This window comes from Brassica napus, chromosome C9, assembly GCF_020379485.1.
Source record: "Brassica napus cultivar Da-Ae chromosome C9, Da-Ae, whole genome shotgun sequence".
NCBI classification, from domain to species: Eukaryota; Viridiplantae; Streptophyta; class Magnoliopsida; order Brassicales; family Brassicaceae; genus Brassica; species Brassica napus.
In genome coordinates this window covers 9,843,161-9,863,455 of record NC_063452.1, presented here as the reverse complement: position 1 = coordinate 9,863,455, position 20,295 = coordinate 9,843,161, and the positions used below count along the sequence as shown (strand labels likewise).

Sequence of the window (20,295 nt, the reverse complement as noted above, 5' to 3'; positions counted from 1 at the left end):
GAGAACCGCTTGTCCTGCGTCACAAGTCTTAATTGGAACTTAATCTGAGCCGATTTACAACGAAAAACCATGTGAAATAAAGAGTTAAAAGACACAATTATGGACAACAATATCCTCAAAACACAACGATTGTAATCAGATTCTGGTTGACAAAGATGGACTATATTAATAGAGAATAATTGGATACAATAGTTACAACGGCTTACAATAACTAAAAACTAGGAACAAGATATTGAGAGTAAGAGGTCGTATATGGTGTGTTTAGACTCTAGGGTTTCCGAATGTCTCTTTCTGCTCTTTTCTCCTCTTTCTTTATGGTCCCTCTCACCCCATTGTTTGTTAGCTAGATCTTCTCATGTTATTAACAATTCCGAGATTTTTGATCCTATTTTTTTGGAGAATATTAATCTTCTAAAATAGACATTTTTTCCTTGTGCGGGATATCGACTTTGCGTCCTTCCTCCGACCTCATGATCATTCGCCGATTATCATGGGTGAACTCCATGTTGGTGACAATGGGCCGGGTCTCGTCTAAGCGGTTTGTATTGTCGAGTTTGGGCCCAACAGCTACTATACAATACCTTCGACACCAGACCTTTTATGACCTTTTCTCCACCAGCAAACAAACATTATACTGTTATAAATTAAGCATTGAAATGATCATCCACTTCTTTACCAAACTCAAGCACTATGATCATCCACTCCTTTACCAACTCAAGCACTATGATCATCTACTCATCAAGCACTATGATTACCCACTCATTTACCAAATTAAGCACCATCTTTGTTATTTTATGTATTGTTGTTCACTATAAATACCATCACTCATCTCACTCTTTTGTACACCATAAACAAGAACAAGAGTTAATAATCAAAGAACCATTACATCTTCTTCTTCTTCCTTATAATAAACTCTCTCCCTCATATTAGTGTTATTTGCTTTCTACGGGTATTAAATTCTACTCTTATTTAAATTTCTCGATACTATAAATTATAAGTTATTTCATAACACGTTATCAGCACGATCACTCTGCGATTCGGTAAAATTTATTTGTATCATTTATACCCTGTTATAATGGTCGGTATACCGCCTCTACTATTATTTATATCATGTTATAATGGCCGGAATACCGCCTATATTATTTACTAGTAATTTAATTTATTTATTGGTAGGCCGAGCCGCCTTATATTCTGTTTATTATTTATTGGTCGGCCGAGCCGCCTTATATCCTGTTTATTATTTATTGGTCGGCTGAGCCGCCTTATATTCTGTTTATTATTAATTGGTCGGCCGAGCCGCCGTATAATTTATTTATTATTCTGCATTGATCGGCTGAGCCGTCGCATGATTTATTGTCATATAACATAAATATTTCATTGTCATAATTTTTCACTTTTATGAAATTTTATAGATTTGATTGACCGTTTAATACGATATTTTCGGACTAATTTTTGGTGCACTCGATTTAACCCCAACGGTCACAAAGAATTTTTTTCAAAAATTTCCCCTTTCTCCAACGGTCATGAACAGTAATTTTCATCTATAAATACAACTCATTTTCACTTCATTTCATCATCCAAAACATTTCATCTTCTCTCAAAAATTTCAAATCGCTCTCCTCCGATTTTTCAAGAAAGATGATTCGCGCACTTTTGTTTTTATGTGCCATTTTTATTTGTGTTTCTATTTATGGTTTATTCGATGGAGAATTTACTCCGAGTGAATTTAAGATGATTATCGGTTTAATTTTCTTTACATCGCTTCTCCTTGTAATTGCTTGTATGATTAATGTAAACGGTTTTTAAATTATGAAGTTCATAATAAATGGTTCATTTTAAAATTGCGAAATTCTAAATATATATATATATATAGTCATTTTAGACGATGATATATATATATATATCAACGCTTGTCTATATGTAAGAATAATAGTTATTTGATGAATTAAATTTTGCTTATTATACTTTAATATGCTTCATGGTTTAATGGTATTAAGGAAACATACTTTATGATTCATGGTCTACATCATAAAAGAAATTATTTGTAATCGGTTAGTTTTGTGGTCGATTAGTCTTTGGTCTAATATCATAAAAGAATTTGGATTATATGTTGATATTTACTAATGTAATGGCCATGTTTATATGAGCAAAATTTAAAGTTTTCAGGATTGTGTATTCTCTCGGAAAGATATGTACAAGTTATCAGCCAATTCAGAAACGTGAACAGCTGAAACTTTCATCGCCGATATACTTCTGTTTATAAGATAAGTATTTTTATGCTTTATATACAAGTTTAACAAACTTGATTAGATAAATCAATTTGCATGAAGTTGGCAGTGATATAAATTTGTTCATTAAATTGATTGATAGGTTAAACTTTGTTAAAAAGCATGAGAGTAATAATATAGTCTATATAATAATTACTATGAAAGTTTTATTTATTTTCTGATATAATAAGACACCTTTGTTAATACATATTTATATATATTTGAAATATTTTGATTTTATTACCATTTATATTGAGGATTTTAAGTTTAAAGCTTGACTCTAAAAGATCCATAAGTTTTGGAAGATAATATATATAAAAAAGGTATTATCACCTGAAGTGATTACCTAAAGCTCATTTTGTATTTTGCATTTAAAGATTACAAGACCTGAAGTCGGTAAATAAAGCCAACTATGTTGGATGTTAAGTTTAAAAGTAAAATTTCTTCAAGAAATTTTTTTATGATGCATATATATTGAAAAATATCTATTGATAAATCACGTCTAGTTGATTATGATTCATTCTCCTGAAGAGAATATGACATTTAAAAAAACTCATAAATAGTGGTTTTAGACGTGAGCATAAATGAGGTCAAGGTCCAAAGAGTTTCTTTATAGAACTCATACTCTCACTTAAAGTTGAGAAAATAAACATGGTAATAAAGAAAAGAAATTATGAATTCATCTGAAGATGAAAGAAAATTTATTGTGTGTACAATACAAGGTAGTAAAAACTTATAGAATGCTTAAAAAGAGGATATATATGATGCTCCAGAAGTATACATAGTATTACTGCACATAAAAATTTAATTTAAAGTTCTTAAGAATGCAATTTAAAGTTCTTAAGGTATTGTATTTTTATAAGTATCAAAAGTTAAAAGGATCTACGAAAAATACATAACCCATGTAGGATATGTTGTTGATTAAGAAAATGAGATACATTCGAGATTGATAAACCTGTAGTATTATCATCTCGAGGGGAAGAGTTAAAGAATCTCACTTTTTATGATAAGTCAAACATCCAGAAGATTATGTTTACACTAAAACTAAGATTAATGAATTTTTCTCAAAGTAAATCCGTAAGATTTTGAGACACTTATGTTGAGACAATAAGCAAACGAAATGATATATACATTTCAATCAGAAATAATTCTCAAAGCAGTATAAGTATTTTAGAGAAAATATCTACAGCCTCTTATATATTGTACTACACAAAGATTAGTATAATGAAGATAAATGTATAGTAAACTAGAAGTTTACATTTGGCATGAATCAGTTAGACCATTTTGGTTCATTAATAATGCGAATATATACTTAAAGGTCATATGCATAGTCATATAAGAACCAGAAGATTCTTCCGAATGATTTGACATATGTTGCTTACCCATAAGATAAAAGGGTAATATGGTTTTCACCAGCCAAAATAAGATATTGGCATAAATAACGAAGATGTTAGTGGACTGATCACCCACTATGCATTTTTATAATATTGGTGAATTCACTTCTTAAAGTCTTTAACGACTATAGCACATTCACTGAGATAAGTGCTAAACATTTTGAGCAACATTGGATCGCATCAAGCCAATAAATATTCACTAGTTCTCCCCATCATTGGTATAGAATCAGAAACCAATCATTTTCATCTAAGAATGTTGGATGTTGCTCCGCCACAGAGCTTCAAATGAAGATGTGTTTTCAAATGAGGTTGGAAATATATGTTGGATATAAATCTCTATTGACACTTAAGAATCCAGAGCCATCCCCGAAAACTATAAGTAAGGCTATACATGAATTCTAAAAGTGAGTTAGTACTTCCAACATAAGGGGGAGAAAATAAACAGCTGGAAAAGAAAATAAGTTGAAATGAATTATCATTGATCCTCGGGCTAAACACAATGTGAAATAGAAGTCCAAAAGATAATTCATTTCAAAACTTACTAAAGCAGTTGCCAGACACGACCCATATAAATATAGTGATCAAGTCACATATACCAGCTGTAAATGCTCCAATAAAAATAAATGTTCTACAAGAACAATATCAAACTGCTAGTCACGCCTGCAGCGTGGTAGACAGATTGGTTCCCAAGATAAATCCTCGTAAATGAAAAGGAGCATATATTGATAATGGTCAAAACGAGGCAATATAGTTTTGTATGATCTCCAGAAGAGAAATTAAACATGACTGACGAAAATTCAGGTACCTGAGACAAATGAAGAGATCTCAATAAGTTATGTCATGTATGAAACAAAATGGAACCGATAAGAAAATTGACGTCGATGATATTATACATGCAAAGTAGCAGTTGATATAATAAATGAGAAAGAGGATCATGAAAGAAAGTCTATTGAAAAGTGTACACAAAGAAATGATTGGCCAAATCAGAAAGATGCAATAGACAAAGATATAAACTTCTTGTGAAATAGAGAAGTATTTGGACCAGTAGTCCATACACTAAAAGGTGTAAAACAAGTGAGATGTAAATGAACCGTTGCACACAAAGAAGGATCAATATGAAATTAATTGTGAAGAGACATAATTTCATGTGGTAGATGCAACTAGTTTCAAGTTCCTTATAGTCTGGTAATAAAGGAAGAACTTGAATGAAACAATCCACTTGAAAAATGTTAATCCCTGAAAGTATAATCCATGAAGGATTGATGATATCAAAATCATGTTCCCGGGAACTCTGCATATTCGATCGAATTGAAACAAACTATTTTATGGGATATATGAAATATTAACAAATGTATCCATTTGTATTTATCAAGAGATTATAAATCAATAGAATCATGATTTGAATATAATCAAAACTCCTGAAGAGTTATAGAAAAATTATATTTTGGAAGAAAACTCTTGACAATACTATATTGTTTTATGTATTCTAAACTGGAGATCTAAAACTAAGATGTTATCATAAAGATCCTTAAAGTATTTTATTTAAGACGCTCGTATATGTTTGGTCCTGAAATACCATACGTAAGAGTGTTATTTAAGAAAATTATTAATCTTTTTCATTACTGAAAGATGTAATTTCATATGAAAAGAAAGAAAATCATAATAGTAACTTCTATAGTTACAAATGAATAATTCGTATGTACGAGACGAATTTCTATACGATTATATGTAAGAAATTTGGTTTGAAATCCAAATAGACCAATAAACTATTGTCTAAGTCAAAAGAGAATTATGGACAAGAAGTCTAAAGGCCCTAGATATCATAATAGAAATGAATAGAGTTTATTCTCTTAAGCTTAATTCTCTGAAGAGAGTTGATTGGAATGCATATCCTGAAGATATTGTTTCCAGGGAAAGAAATATGATAGTAAGTGTGGTTGTACTCTTTTTCCTTATCATGGTTTTTTTTTTTATCCCATTGGGTTTTTCCATGACAAGGTTTTAACGAGGCAACAAAGAACATACAAAAGATAGACAACCAAAGAGAATGTTACAATTTGAGAGATGAAAATCTATCATTGTTCTAAAGGTTCTATGACTACTCATTCGAGGGGGAGCTTACGTAGTTGTACTCTTTTTACTTTTACTACGGTTTTTCCCATTGGGTTTTCCATGACTAGGTTTTTAACGAGGCACCACGTAATACAAGATGGATGATCAAGGGGGAGTGTTATAAATTAAGCATTGAAATGATCATCCACTTCTTTACCAAACTCAAGCACTATGATCATCCACTCCTTTACCAACTCAAGCACTATGATCATCTACTCATCAAGCACTATGATTACCCACTCATTTACCAAATTAAGCACCATCTTTGTTATTTTATGTATTGTTGTTCACTATAAATACCATCACTCATCTCACTCTTTTGTACACCATAAACAAGAACAAGAGTTTATAATCAAAGAACCATTACATCTTCTTCTTCTTCCTTATAATAAACTCTCTCCCTCATATTAGTGTTATTTGCTTCCTACGGGTATTAAATTCTACTCTTATTTAAATTTCTCGATACTATAAATTATAAGTTATTTCATTGGGCCGGGTCTCGTCTAAGCGGTTTGTATTGTCGAGATTTGGGCCCAACAGCTACTATACAATACCTTCGACACCAGACCTTTTATGACCTTTTCTCCACCAGCAAACAAACATTATACCTTTTTTTAACAAACATTATACTTATTGTTAAAAAAAATCTAAACAGAGATTATTGTGTGTTTAGGATGAGAGAAACAACAATGACAATATATCTAAAATATTTTCTACCTAAGGAAAATCTGAATGGAGCTTCTTCAAAGTTTGATCAAACACTTTTCCAGTGTCTTTTAAATTCCCAGTATAGAGTATGCTGACCTGAAAAACCGCCAAACCGGACTTGAAACATCATCCATATTGCATATGACTTGGATGTAAAAATAATACTCACCCTTTTTCCTTGAACAGCTAACTTTACCATCTAACTCGCCTTTTTCAATCACTTCAATTGTCACCTCATTTGGAGAAATCTCTGATTCTGGTAGTTTCTTAGTAATAGCTTCCTTCTCCATGTTCCTATTCATTATGGAAATAAAAATCTTACTGGAAAATTCTATTCAACAAAGAGAGAGACAACTCTTTAGCAGAAGCTTGTCTCAGGATCGCCATATATATATTCAACTGAAATTTCTACCATAATACTACTATATGTAAGATATGACTCTCACTTTTCGGTAGCTTGTTTCTTCCTCCATGTAGTCTCCTCTCTCCTCTCTTTTTTCCTCTTTTTCTTTGATAGAGTTACATCAGTTGATGATTCTACTGCTCTGTCATGTACGAGACAATGGCTGAATCATGAACATCAAGAAAGTAACATAACCAGTTCAGTTGTATCGTACACCACTGCTTACTTGTCAGTCTCTATCTTGTGACTTCCAGACATTTTTCTTCGTCTGTGTTAATAACAACCGGTTCCTTTGTTGATTGATGACTTGCCAAATTAAATTTGACTCCAATTGTAAATGTTTGTTTTTTTGTTATAAAATACTCCCTCCGTTTTTTAATATAAGTCGTTTTAGAGAAATTTTTATTTTCCAAATTATATTACGTTTTCGGTTTTTTATGTAAAATTTATTAACACTTAATGTTATATGACCAATGATAATATACATTCTATTTTATTATTGGTTGATTTGTGGTTAGATAAATAATTAATGATGTTTTTGTTTAGAAAATATAAAAAAATAATGATTTTTTAATCTACGTGCACAATTTTAAAACGACTTATATTAAAAAAAACAGATGGAGTATAGGTTTGTTTTTTCTTTTTTGATATCCGTGGAGATCCCAGACGGTAAGCCCAGACTAATCCCCACGTGGCCTTCCATCCGGGCACACACGATTATAGGCGGGAAGGTGGCCAAAGCGACTCGAACCCAAGGCGGGCACTCCAGCTGAAGTTCCATTACCACTAGCTAGACCAATAGCTTTTGGTTGGGAGTATAGGTTTGTTTGGTCTTGGTCTTTCTCTAATTCAACTTATTCACAAGAAGACGTATTATCTATGTATCATGGGGAAGGAAAATGAAGTTGGACCGGTTCAGGTAGATACAAGAAACTCAAGAGTCAAGATAACATATTTTCTGCAACCATGAATATAAAATCTACTTAAACGCGTTTAATTTATCTAAATTAGTACTCCACCTAACCTTAGTGCATGTTCTCTACATATAAATACATACACAAATTCCAAACTGATCATCAAACTTAGAGAGTATAGACCAACCAACTACAAAAAAAACCAAAAAAAAAATGTACGCGGTTCGGTTAGTAACTTTGATTATTCTCTTGTTCTCTGCATCATTCAACACAATCGTCTTCGCTGGGTTAACGTACGATAACGAATCTCTCAATACCAGTAAGTTTATCGTTATTATAAGAAACTTTTTCTTTGAATCTGTTGATTTGGTTTTCTCTGTCTTAGAAATTAGAATTGATCTTTTTTTCTTTTGCTGGTAAAGAAATCAGAGTAGCGATTTGGGATCAAAAGGTGGTAAAAAATGTAAGGGGTGCAGTAAAGCCCAGTATCTCACGGCCTGCGCGTCAACGATCAAGTCCATGGAGTGGTTCTGAAAATTCTAATTCGACTCAATGGGAAAGTTATGTTGCTATCATTGAGGCATTTGGCATTTTTTTCCGGTAACTATTTTTTTTTCCGGTAACTAGCTTTCATGTATTTGACAATATGATCAGTTCATATGTGCTCTGTTTCATATTTTAATAAATTTCTTCTTGAGTGGCACAATATAACTTTAAAGCTTTTCATGGGTTGGGCAAAGATTAGTCAATAGCAAACACAAATTTGAAACATTTCACACAAAGGAATAAGATTTCATATTACTTAGTAGTACCACTAAACAAACATTACTATTATTTGTCGTCTCAATAGTGGTCTCAAAGCTTTTAAAAGCTGATGTGTCATTTCCTGGAAAAACAATTATGTTACTATCAGTTATTTTTTGCCACACCCAATGTGGGCGTATGAGTACGTTGAACTCAAGATCAATAAAAACAAAAATGGTCACTTATATAGAACTATGAAATATATAGTTCTACAACATTGGCTTGTTTTTGAATTTGCCATAACCTGAAGAAGATATCCAGGTTGGTTGTTTATTATTGTTCCTACACAATGATAACAAAAGAAATCCTCAATAATGGGCAAACAAAAAATCACAAAGGTCTTTTTACCTTCCATGCTTGGAAGTCGAAACCTTCTTTTTAAATTTAACTTGTTTCAGAGTCCTCGAGGTACTGAGAGTGCGAGGCAGCGAGCAATGCAGCGCCAACGCCGGACCCGTCATTCGAATGAATCACCTCGACGCTCTCTGATGCTTCATCTCCAAGCAACTCTTTCAATGAGCTCTCCATACACTCGCTGAACTGAGTGTAGTGCTCGAACAGTCCACCGTCCATGGCAATCACAGATTTCTGCGTTGTTTCTCCATCTTTCGGTGCGTCTCTTCCTAGTTTCTTGAGGATTCCGTAGATCCCAGCTGCAGAGAGACGAGCTCCTCGGGTGGCGATTATGTTACAGAGACTGATCACAACTTTTCTCATCTTCAGAGTAGTAGGGACCTGAGAGATCATTAAAAGATCATCATTCATTGAGACTTCATTATGTAGGTTAGTGAGAATCGTTTGAGAATATAGGAGAATCTAACCTCCAGTATGTCCTTTAACTTGCTTCCAACAACCTTCAAGTCCGGAGAAGTGTCGCTGTGCATAGCAGACATGGTCGGAGTCCTTATGATGAATGGTACTTTCAGCTTAGGTGGGATGGAGTCGCCAAAGAAAGCAGCCTCTTCAGCCATCTTCAGAAGAACTCTACGCAAGATCTCTCCCAAATACATACCGGAAATGATTTTCTCAAGAATCTGTGAGAAAAAAAAGCCCAGATAGAGAATCTTAGTCACAATAACTAATGATAGATCTCTAAAGGACAAGCAAGGGCTCATTCATACCTGTTCACCAGGATTCAAACTATCGAAATCCAGCAAGTGGTCGTACTCGGTCAAGGGAAGATGTGATGACCTGAAGTTTCCCCACTCCATGTTGATCACCTACATTGCATTGCAGTACATACATACTAAGCTTCAACTTAGTTCAATGGAAGTTGCAAAAGAAAAAATAAAAACACAAACCATTTCTCCAGATTTGGGAAGTAAGCCCTGCCATTTTGGAATGGCATTTGCGCGTTCGACATAAGCTGCATTAGTGCCAGTGCCTAGAATAACAGCGGCTACAACATCAGAGTTATAGTATCTACCACCAGCAAGTGTTCCAACCGTATCATTAACCTGCAAAGAGGTTTTAAGGAATCGTTTAACAAATGACATAATCTATAGCAGAAAGAATGAACTTACAAGCGCTGTGACATTCATGTCGAGCCCAACTCTTTCCATAGCTTTAATAAGCTCTCCCACAACATCTTGTCCAAGCTACACAGTCGCAAGCAGCAGGCAGAAACAGAGTTCAGAGAAAAAAATGACAAAAAAAATGACTCTAGTCAAGAACAAAGTTCATGAAATTGACAGCCATGGGAAGCTATTTGTTTGTGTAATAAAATTTTGAAATAAAATGGAAGGGTAAACAAAGCTCAACTGCATCTTCGATGGAGAAGCCTTTAGTCCAGCTGATGAGAGTGCCAGAGCACAAAGACGTCTGCTTAACAGGAAACGAGAAAGTGAAACCTAACTCCCTTTGTCTACCCGCTGGGAGATGAAAGTCCTCTCCTTCCGTAGCTACAAACCTTGCAAGCGCTTCAGCGATAAAATTGAACAATTCCTGTCTCCACAAATTAGCAGAAGCAAAGATATATAGAGATCAACCAAAAGACTAAAACATAAAAAGTCTAGAGTCAGGGAAGGGAACTGACATCTGAAGCACCGGTCATCAAAGGAGGAGGGATAGAGACTTCTTCGAATTCTTGTTTGACAACACGGTCTTGTTTGCCACCGAGAAGCACACGCATGACACGGAAGTTTGTTCCTCCTAGGTCCAGCGCGTAAAAGAAACCTTGTTCATCCCTGTCCCAAATTGATGGTAATTAGATTAGATTCACATACAGCTCACGGCTACTGTGTCAGCAGCATCAGAGCCCCGAAACGAATCAGTGCCAGTGAAACCAGACTCATGATTCAGCCTAAGTTGATGATTTGATTGACTTCACATGAACTAGAGATACATTAGCTACCATTAGAATATGTAGAGACCAAACTTGTCATAAAGCCCACTTATAAGTAACTATGTCTAACCCAGATTTTCTGGACAAATTTTCCCCACCAATGACGCTTTAGGGTGCTTATTTATGTGTGGAATATTATATGAACTGATATCTCTCTACCTCGTTCATTTTCTTTACAGAAACAGATGAAGCTAAAAGCAGAGATCATAAACAAAAGGACAAAAAGGTAAAATAGAACTCTCTAGAATCAATGAAAAGGTTTATAATCATGGAACAGTGAGACATCAAAACCTATCAGCTATGTTGTACTAGTTTAAAAGAAACAAAAATGCACACACAATGACTTAAACCTACAGTGTCATGTTTTGTCTTCCCTTTACATACAGTGTCATGATTATCAGATTCAACAGATATTAATTCCAAAAAAAAAAAAAAGGACATGGGGACACATCTAACTTCATGGGATTCAACAGCTTTTAATCGCAGCGAAACAAAAGTGGTCGTCGACATAAAAAATTAAAATCAGAGACATCTGATCCAAATGAATCATAAAGCATGAAACTTTCTCAGATGAAACTCATAACATTGATTTTTTTTTTCCGTTTATCAGACTTTGATCCAACATTATCTAAAATAAAAAAGTGAACAAATTAGATAAAGAATCAGACCATCAATATTAAAAATCGGGTACAAAAAAATCCAGAAAAATCGCCAAAGGATATATATATATATTTTTTTTTTTTTTGCAATCCAATTATCAAAAATGAAAGGATAAGGGATAAGATAATTACCCAGAAGGGAGATTGTCGACGTAGCTGATGAGCATCTTAAGCTTGCTTCCACCTTCCGATGCGAGACCCGCGTGCATCTCAACCGTCATCGCATCCGCCACTTGTCTCAGCTTCCCTATCGGCGTCGCGCAATCCTCCTCGAACACCTTCAGGATCTCTATCACGCGCCCCCATTTCCCGCAGCTTTTCATCCGCCGCCTCACCACATACACCGTCGCCGCGAAAACCGCCGCAGCGCACACGACCGTCGCACCAACAGCCACTTTACCCATCTCTCTCTCTCTCTCTCTCTCTCTCTCGATGAATCTCAAAAAGAAAAAAGAAAAAGACAGCTTTTGATCTAAAAATACCGAAATTAATGGGAACCCTAGATCGATCTACTCGAGCTCGTGGTGGGATAGACCCACGTAAGCAGCTCCCTTTGTCTGTAAACTAAGCAAGGAAAGATCGAATTTTTGCGGTTGAAAAAAAATTGTGGAGGACGTTGAGTAACATATAGTTCGGGTAAAAGTCGGAGAGATAAAAAAAAGTATGATAACGATGTCGAATCTTTGTAGAAAACGAAGTCCTTGTTTTTTAAATATACTTAGAGGTAAGCAAAACGAATTTGTCTGATGGAATATATAATGAATCAGACCTTAGCAAAACGATTGTCTATAAATCTAGTTTGACATTTTATTTATTTTGAGCATTGACATTTTGCTTGACGTTTTTTTCTAATTTAGGATTAAAAAAATATGTTTTGACTTTATTTATAGACAAAGCCATATAATTAAGTTCCGTTATTGATTTGACCACCGATAAAGATTACTAATTATTTCATAAATTCTCGAATATTATTGTGCTGCAACTTTAGTCATTATTCTGAACCTCTGCCAATATAAAATTTAATGTTTTGTGTAGATTCATTTTTTCTTTAAATAAACAGTTGGTATATTATCATATCTAGATAGAGGAAACGTTTTATTTAATAACATTATGTATCTAAATAAAGAGGGGAAAACTCATAAAATTACACCAAATTCCACAAAAATAGGCACACCCTATAATACTATTTATAAATTTATACACAGACTATCTAAAGCTTTCATCAGATAAAAATTCTCTTTAAAGCTTTTCATCACTTTAGAAAAATATGTTCTTTGATGACAAAATAAAAGAAAAGAAAAATATGTTCTTTAAGAATTCAATGCCCATTTAATAAATAAAATAAATGTGTTTGTCAGACGCTAATTATATACAGTGGCATTTTTCACCCCTACACAAATCACGCCGGCAAATGTATGTCGCTATGATATAAGTACATAGTACACCTAATAAATTTTGATAAAATGATAATTAATAACTTTTCCAATAACTTAAAAATACATATAAAACTACTATGACCTATGCTCATAGAGATAATGTCTACGATGTCAAAAAGGAAACAGAGATGATATCCACAAACCGAGAAAATGTCCAAATTGTTTTTGTTAATTAAAAATGGATTGATTTCGTAAGATCTACTATAACCTATTAAAAAGTTCGGGTACATGTTCTCCTTCCAATCAGTCACTTTTAAATTAACATCGGTTTGGTAAGAGAAAGCAAATAGTTCGGTCCCCTGTTTTGTCATCTCACTCACTGAGCCCCACCACACTCACAAGCTATAGCCTATATATTACTATTATGCATAGCCTACTATTATGCATAAAGTGTTAAACAACATTTTGATAAAAGAAATGTTAACAACACTATTCATAAAAAAAACTCGAAACCTGATTAGTCGTCAATAATGTCTTTCTAGGAGTTTAGTTAGGCTTTGACTTTGAGCCTTTGAGTGTCCCAGATACCTCCGATTAACAGAAGAGGAAAAACAACATTAGTCACTTTTTAACTTTCTACTTTCGTTTAAGTGGCGTGATTTTAAATACTATTACCATGCAAAATCCTTGTCCAAACCCTAGTGTAGTGGTAGGACCGAAGGAGAAGACATTCCATCAAAATAATATTGAAAATGTTATAAATTAACCATTGAAATGATCATCCACTTCTTCACCAAACTCAAGCACTATGATCATCCACTTCTTTACCAACTCAAGCACTATGATCATCTACTCATCAAACACTATGATCACCCACTCATTTACCAAATTAAGCACTATCTTTGTTATTTTATGTATTGTTGTTCACTATAAATACCATCACTCATCTCACTCTTTTGTACACCATAAACAAGAACAAGAGTAATTCATCAAAGAATCATTACATTTTCTTCTTCCTTCTTATAATAAACTCTCTCCCTTATACTAGTGTTATTTGCTTCCTACGGGTATCAAATTCTACTCTTATTTAAATTTATCGATACTATAAATTATAAGTTATTTCTTAACACGTTATCAGCACGATCACTCTGCGATTCGGTAAAATTTATTTGTATCATTTATACCCTGTTATAATGGTCGGAATACCGCCTATACTATTATTTATATCATGTTATAATGGCCGGAATATCGCCTATATTATTTACAAGTAATTTAATTTATTTATTGGTCGGCCGAGCCGCCTTATATCCTGTTTAATTTATTAATTGGTCGGCCGAGCCGCCGTATAATTTATTTATTATTCTGCATTGATCGGCTGAGCCGTCGCATGATTTGTTGTCATATAACATAAATATTTCATTGTCATAATTTTTCACTTTTATGAAATTTTATAGATTTGATTGACCGTTTAATACAATATTTTCGGATTGATTTTTGGTGCACTCGATTTAACCCAACGGTCACAAAGAAAATTTTTCAAAAAATTTCCCCTTTCTCCAACGGTCATGAACAGTAATTTTCATCTATAAATACAACTCATTTTCACTTCATTTCATCATCCAAAACATTTCATCTTCTATCAAAAATTTCAAAATCGCTCTCCTCCGATTTTTCAAGAAAGATGATTCGCGCGCTTTTGTTTTTATGTGCCATTTTTATTTGTGTTTCTATTTATGGTTTATTCGATGGAGAATTTACTCCGAGTGAATTTAAGATGATTATCGGTTTAATTTTCTTTACATCGCTTCTCCTTGTAATTGCTTGTATGATTAATGTAAACGGTTTTTAAATTATGAAGTTCATAATAAATGGTTCATTTTAAAATTGCGAAATTCTAAATATATATATATATATAGTCATTTTAGACGATGATATATATATATATCAACGCTTGTCTATATGTAAGAATAATAGTTATTTGATGAATTAAATTTTGCTTATTATACTTTAATATGCTTCATGGTTTAATGGTATTAAGGAAACATACTTTATGATTCATGGTCTACATCATAAAAGAAATTATTTGTAATCGGTTAGTTTTGTGGTCGATTAGTCTTTGGTCTAATATCATAAAAGAATTTGGATTATATGTTGATATTTACTAATGTAATGGCCATGTTTATATGAGCAAAATTTAAAGTTTTCAGGATTGTGTATTCTCTCGGAAAGATATGTACAAGTTATCAGCCAATTCAGAAACGTGAACAGCTGAAACTTTCATCGCCGATATACTTCTGTTTATAAGATAAGTATTTTTATGCTTTATATACAAGTTTAACAAACTTGATTAGATAAATCAATTTGCATGAAGTTGGCAGTGATATAAATTTGTTCATTAAATTGATTGATAGGTTAAACTTTGTTAAAAAGCATGAGAGTAATAATATAGTCTATATAATAATTACTATGAAAGTTTTATTTATTTTCTGATATAATAAGACACCTTTGTTAATACATATTTATATATATTTGAAATATTTTGATTTTATTACCATTTATATTGAGGATTTTAAGTTTAAAGCTTGACTCTAAAAGATCCATAAGTTTTGGAAGATAATATATATAAAAAAGGTATTATCACCTGAAGTGATTACCTAAAGCTCATTTTGTATTTTGCATTTAAAGATTACAAGACCTGAAGTCGGTAAATAAAGCCAACTATGTTGGATGTTAAGTTTAAAAGTAAAATTTCTTGAAGAAATTTTTTATGATGCATATATATTGAAAAATATCTATTGATAAATCACGTCTAGTTGATTATGATTCATTCTCCTGAAGAGAATATGACATTTAAAAAAAAACTCATAAATAGTGGTTTTAGACGTGAGCATAAATGAGGTCAAGGTCCAAAGAGTTTCTTTATATAACTCATACTCTCACTTAAAGTTGAGAAAATAAACATGGTAATAAAGAAAAGAAATTATCAATTCATCTGAAGATGAAAGAAAATTTATTGTGTGTACAATACAAGGTAGTAAAAACTTATAGAATGCTTAAAAAGAGGATATATATGATGCTCCAGAAGTATACATAGTATTACTGCACATAAAAATTTAATTTAAAGTTCTTAAGAATGCAATTTAAAGTTCTTAAGGTATTGTATTTTTATAAGTATCAAAAGTTAAAAGGATCTACGAAAAATACATAACCCATGTAGGATATGTTGTTGATTAAGAAAATGAGATACATTCGAGATTGATAAACCTGTAGTAGTATCATCTCGAGGGGAAGAGTTAAAGAATCTCACTTTTTATGATAAGTCAAACATCCAGAAGATTATGTTTACACTAAAACTAAGATTAATGAATTTTTCTCAAAGTAAATCCGTAAGATTTTGAGACACTTATGTTGAGACAATAAGCAAACGAAATGATATATACATTTCAATCAGAAATAATTCTCAAAGCAGTATAAGTATTTTAGAGAAAATATCTACAGCCTCTTATATATTGTACTACACAAAGATTAGTATAATGAAGATAAATGTATAGTAAACTAGAAGTTTACATTTGGCATGAATCAGTTAGACCATTTTGGTTCATTAATAATGCGAATATATACTTAAAGGTCATATGCATAGTCATATAAGAACCAGAAGATTCTTCCGAATGATTTGACATATGTTGCTTACCCATAAGATAAAAGGGTAATATGGTTTTCACCAGCCAAAATAAGATATTGGCATAAATAACGAAGATGTTAGTGGACTGATCACCCACTATGCATTTTTATAATATTGGTGAATTCACTTCTTAAAGTCTTTAACGACTATAGCACATTCACTGAGATAAGTGCTAAACATTTTGAGCAACATTGGATCGCATCAAGCCAATAAATATTCACTAGTTCTCCCCATCATTGGTATAGAATCAGAAACCAATCATTTTCATCTAAGAATGTTGGATGTTGCTCCGCCACAGAGCTTCAAATGAAGATGTGTTTTCAAATGAGGTTGGAAATATATGTTGGATATAAATCTCTATTGACACTTAAGAATCCAGAGCCATCCCCGAAAACTATAAGTAAGGCTATACATGAATTCTAAAAGTGAGTTAGTACTTCCAACATAAGGGGGAGAAAATAAACAGCTGGAAAAGAAAATAAGTTGAAATGAATTATCATTGATCCTCGGGCTAAACACAATGTGAAATAGAAGTCCAAAAGATAATTCATTTCAAAACTTACTAAAGCAGTTGCCAGACACGACCCATATAAATATAGTGATCAAGTCACATATACCAGCTGTAAATGCTCCAATAAGAATAAATGTTCTACAAGAACAATATCAAACTGCTAGTCACGCCTGCAGCGTGGTAGACAGATTGGTTCCAAAGATAAATCCTCGTAAATGAAAAAGGAGCATATATTGATAATGGTCAAAACGAGGCAATATAGTTTTGTATGATCTCCAGAAGAGAAATTAAACATGACTGACGAAAATTCAGGTACCTGAGACAAATGAAGAGATCTCAATAAGTTATGTCATGTATGAAACAAAATGGAACCGATAAGAAAATTGACGTCGATGATATTATACATGCAAAGTAGCAGTTGATATAATAAATGAGAAAGAGGATCATGAAAGAAAGTCTATTGAAAAGTGTACACAAAGAAATGATTGGCCAAATCAGAAAGATGCAATAGACAAAGATATAAACTTCTTGTGAAATAGAGAAGTATTTGGACCAGTAGTCCATACACTAAAAGGTGTAAAACAAGTGAGATGTAAATGAACCGTTGCACACAAAGAAGGATCAATATGAAATTGATTGTGAAGAGACATAATTTCATATGGTAGATGCAACTAGTTTCAAGTTCCTTATAGTCTGGTAATAAAGGAAGAACTTGAATAAAACAATCCACTTGAAAAATGTTAATCCCTGAAAGTATAATCCATGAAGGATTGATGATATCAAAATCATGTTCCCGGGAACTCTGCATATTCGATCGAATTGAAACAAACTATTTTATGGGATATATGAAATATTATAAGGTTAACAAATGTATCCATTTGTATTTATCAAGAGATTATAAATCAATAGAATCATGATTTGAATATAATCAAAACTCCTGAAGAGTTATAGAAAAATTATATTTTGAAAGAAAACTCTTGACAATACTATATTGTTTTTATGTATTCTAAACTGGAGATCTAAAACTGAGATGTTATCATAAAGATCCTTAAAGTATTTTATTTAAGACGCTCGTATATGTTTGGTCCTGAAATACCATACGTAAGAGTGTTATTTAAGAAAATTATTAATCTTTTTCATTACTGAAAGATGTAATTTCATATGAAAAGAAAGAAAATCATAATAGTAACTTCTATAGTTACAAATGAATAATTCGTATGTACGAGATGAATTTCTATACAATTATATGTAAGAAATTTGGTTTGAAATCCAAATAGACCAATAAACTATTGTCTAAGTCAAAAGAGAATTATGGACAAGAAGTCTAAAGGCCCTAGATATCATAATAGAAATGAATAGAGTTTATTCTCTTAAGCTTAATTCTCTGAAGAGAGTTGATTGGAATGCATATCCTGAAGATATTATTTCCAGAGAAAGAAATATGATAGTAAGTGTGGTTGTACTCTTTTTCCTTATCATGATTTTTTTTTTTCCCATTGGGTTTTTCCATGACAAGGTTTTAACGAGGCAACAAAGAACATACAAAAGATAGACAACCAAAGAGAATGTTACAATTTGAGAGATGAAAATCTATCATTGTTCTAAAGGTTCTATGACTACTCATTCGAGGGGGAGCTTACGTAGTTGTACTCTTTTTACTTTTACTACGGTTTTTCCCATTGGGTTTTCCATGACTAGGTTTTTAACGAGGCACCACGTAATACAAGATGGATGATCAAGGGGGAGTGTTATAAATTAACCATTGAAATGATCATCCACTTCTTCACCAAACTCAAGCACTATGATCATCCACTTCTTTACCAACTCAAGCACTATGATCATCTACTCATCAAACACTATGATCACCCACTCATTTACCAAATTAAGCACTATCTTTGTTATTTTATGTATTGTTGTTCACTATAAATACCATCACTCATCTCACTCTTTTGTACACCATAAACAAGAACAAGAGTAATTCATCAAAGAATCATTACATTTTCTTCTTCCTTCTTATAATAAACTCTCTCCCTTATACTAGTGTTATTTGCTTCCTACGGGTATCAAATTCTACTCTTATTTAAATTTATCGATACTATAAATTATAAGTTATTTCTTAACAGAAAAAATATTTTTTTCGATAATCAGTTAGTTAAAATAAATAGTTAATTAGTTAAACCGAACTTAAACCAATAAAAATTATCTTTGCTTGAAAGTTAAGTGTTGGAATTGTTTACTGCAAAAAGGTATACAATTTCTACATCTAATCTTAGTGAAAACAACACGTTGGCAATCTTTCAATTCGCCTGAGAACTGAATTCAAGACGTGAAGGGAATGAACATTCACAGCTCAAAGAATTTGAGTATAAACACTATTATTTATTAATTAATATTTTGTTGAGTCATATATATGTTGCTTTGAAATCAAACTAATAATATAAGTGGTCCAGAACTAGTTTTCTTTAAACAACTGTGGTGGAGAAAGATGACTCTTCTGCCATCTTCTTTAATATGACACTAGGTAATAATTTGTGTCTTGCGCATAATGTGATTATTAGTTTCGTTTTTGTAATAAAAAGACAATAATCTGTTTAATCTAGATATCGGTTCGGTTTTAGTTCTTTTTTTTGTTTTTAATCTTCTAAAATATAACTATCATTTTAAATTAATATTTATTTGGTTTGTTCGGTGAAAATATTTGATATTTTTATTTTTTTTTCTGTGATAATCAAAAATTACTATTATTTGTTCGTTTTCATGTTATGAATCTTAGATAGTCGTGATGTGGAACAAATGGTTTTATATTATAGTTTCTAAATGGATAATAGTTAAAAAAAAAATTATTAAGACAAATCATTTTACTACAATTTGGTCGATAGTGAAAGAAACATTGAGAAAAAGAATATTTTAACTTCCAAAAAAATTGGATACTTCAGCTGTGGTAAGTACTTACTTATAAGGTGCTCACGTCAAGGTGCACATGTATGTGTATGTAAAAGTATATAAAGATGATTGATAAATATATAAAGATACTGTTAACTAATATTAAATGACATATTTTTCAAAATAATACATGAAAAATAAAATTCTTAAAATGAAATTATTTAAAAACAAAAATATT

The 20,295-nt window shown here is 32.2% G+C and overlaps 1 protein-coding gene and 1 long non-coding RNA gene across 2 annotated transcripts; one reads left to right on the top strand and one right to left on the bottom strand.

Moving 5' to 3' along the window:
* The first annotated feature begins 7,788 nt into the window (after positions 1–7,788).
* On the top strand, positions 7,789–8,903 carry LOC106445384. The gene is made up of 2 exons (XR_001288437.3): positions 7,789–8,117; positions 8,221–8,903. It is a non-coding gene; the product is annotated as an uncharacterized LOC106445384 (long non-coding RNA).
* On the bottom strand, positions 8,766–12,256 carry LOC106445383 (hexokinase-1). The gene is made up of 9 exons (XM_022710077.2): positions 11,738–12,256; positions 10,638–10,788; positions 10,364–10,546; positions 10,126–10,200; positions 9,904–10,059; positions 9,724–9,822; positions 9,424–9,636; positions 8,951–9,337; positions 8,766–8,884 (listed from the first exon to the last, which is right to left on the bottom strand). Exons 1-8 carry the CDS (start codon positions 12,007–12,009, stop codon positions 8,987–8,989), a joined length of 1,500 nt encoding a protein of 499 aa, XP_022565798.1. The 5' UTR covers positions 12,010–12,256; the 3' UTR covers positions 8,766–8,884; positions 8,951–8,986.
* Positions 12,257–20,295: the final 8,039 nt, after the last annotated feature.

Excerpts from the sequence above, each read along its gene's own strand:
- LOC106445383 (XM_022710077.2), bottom strand. The coding sequence starts at position 12,009 with ATGGGTAAAGTGGCTGTTGGTGCGACGGTCGTGTGCGCTGCGGCGGTT. Across the intron at positions 9,823-9,903 it reads TTCCCAAATCTGGAGAAATG|GTGATCAACATGGAGTGGGG; the intron begins GTTTGTGTTTTT and ends AATGCAATGTAG. Across the intron at positions 9,338-9,423 it reads AGTTAAAGGACATACTGGAG|GTCCCTACTACTCTGAAGAT; the intron begins GTTAGATTCTCC and ends ATGATCTCTCAG.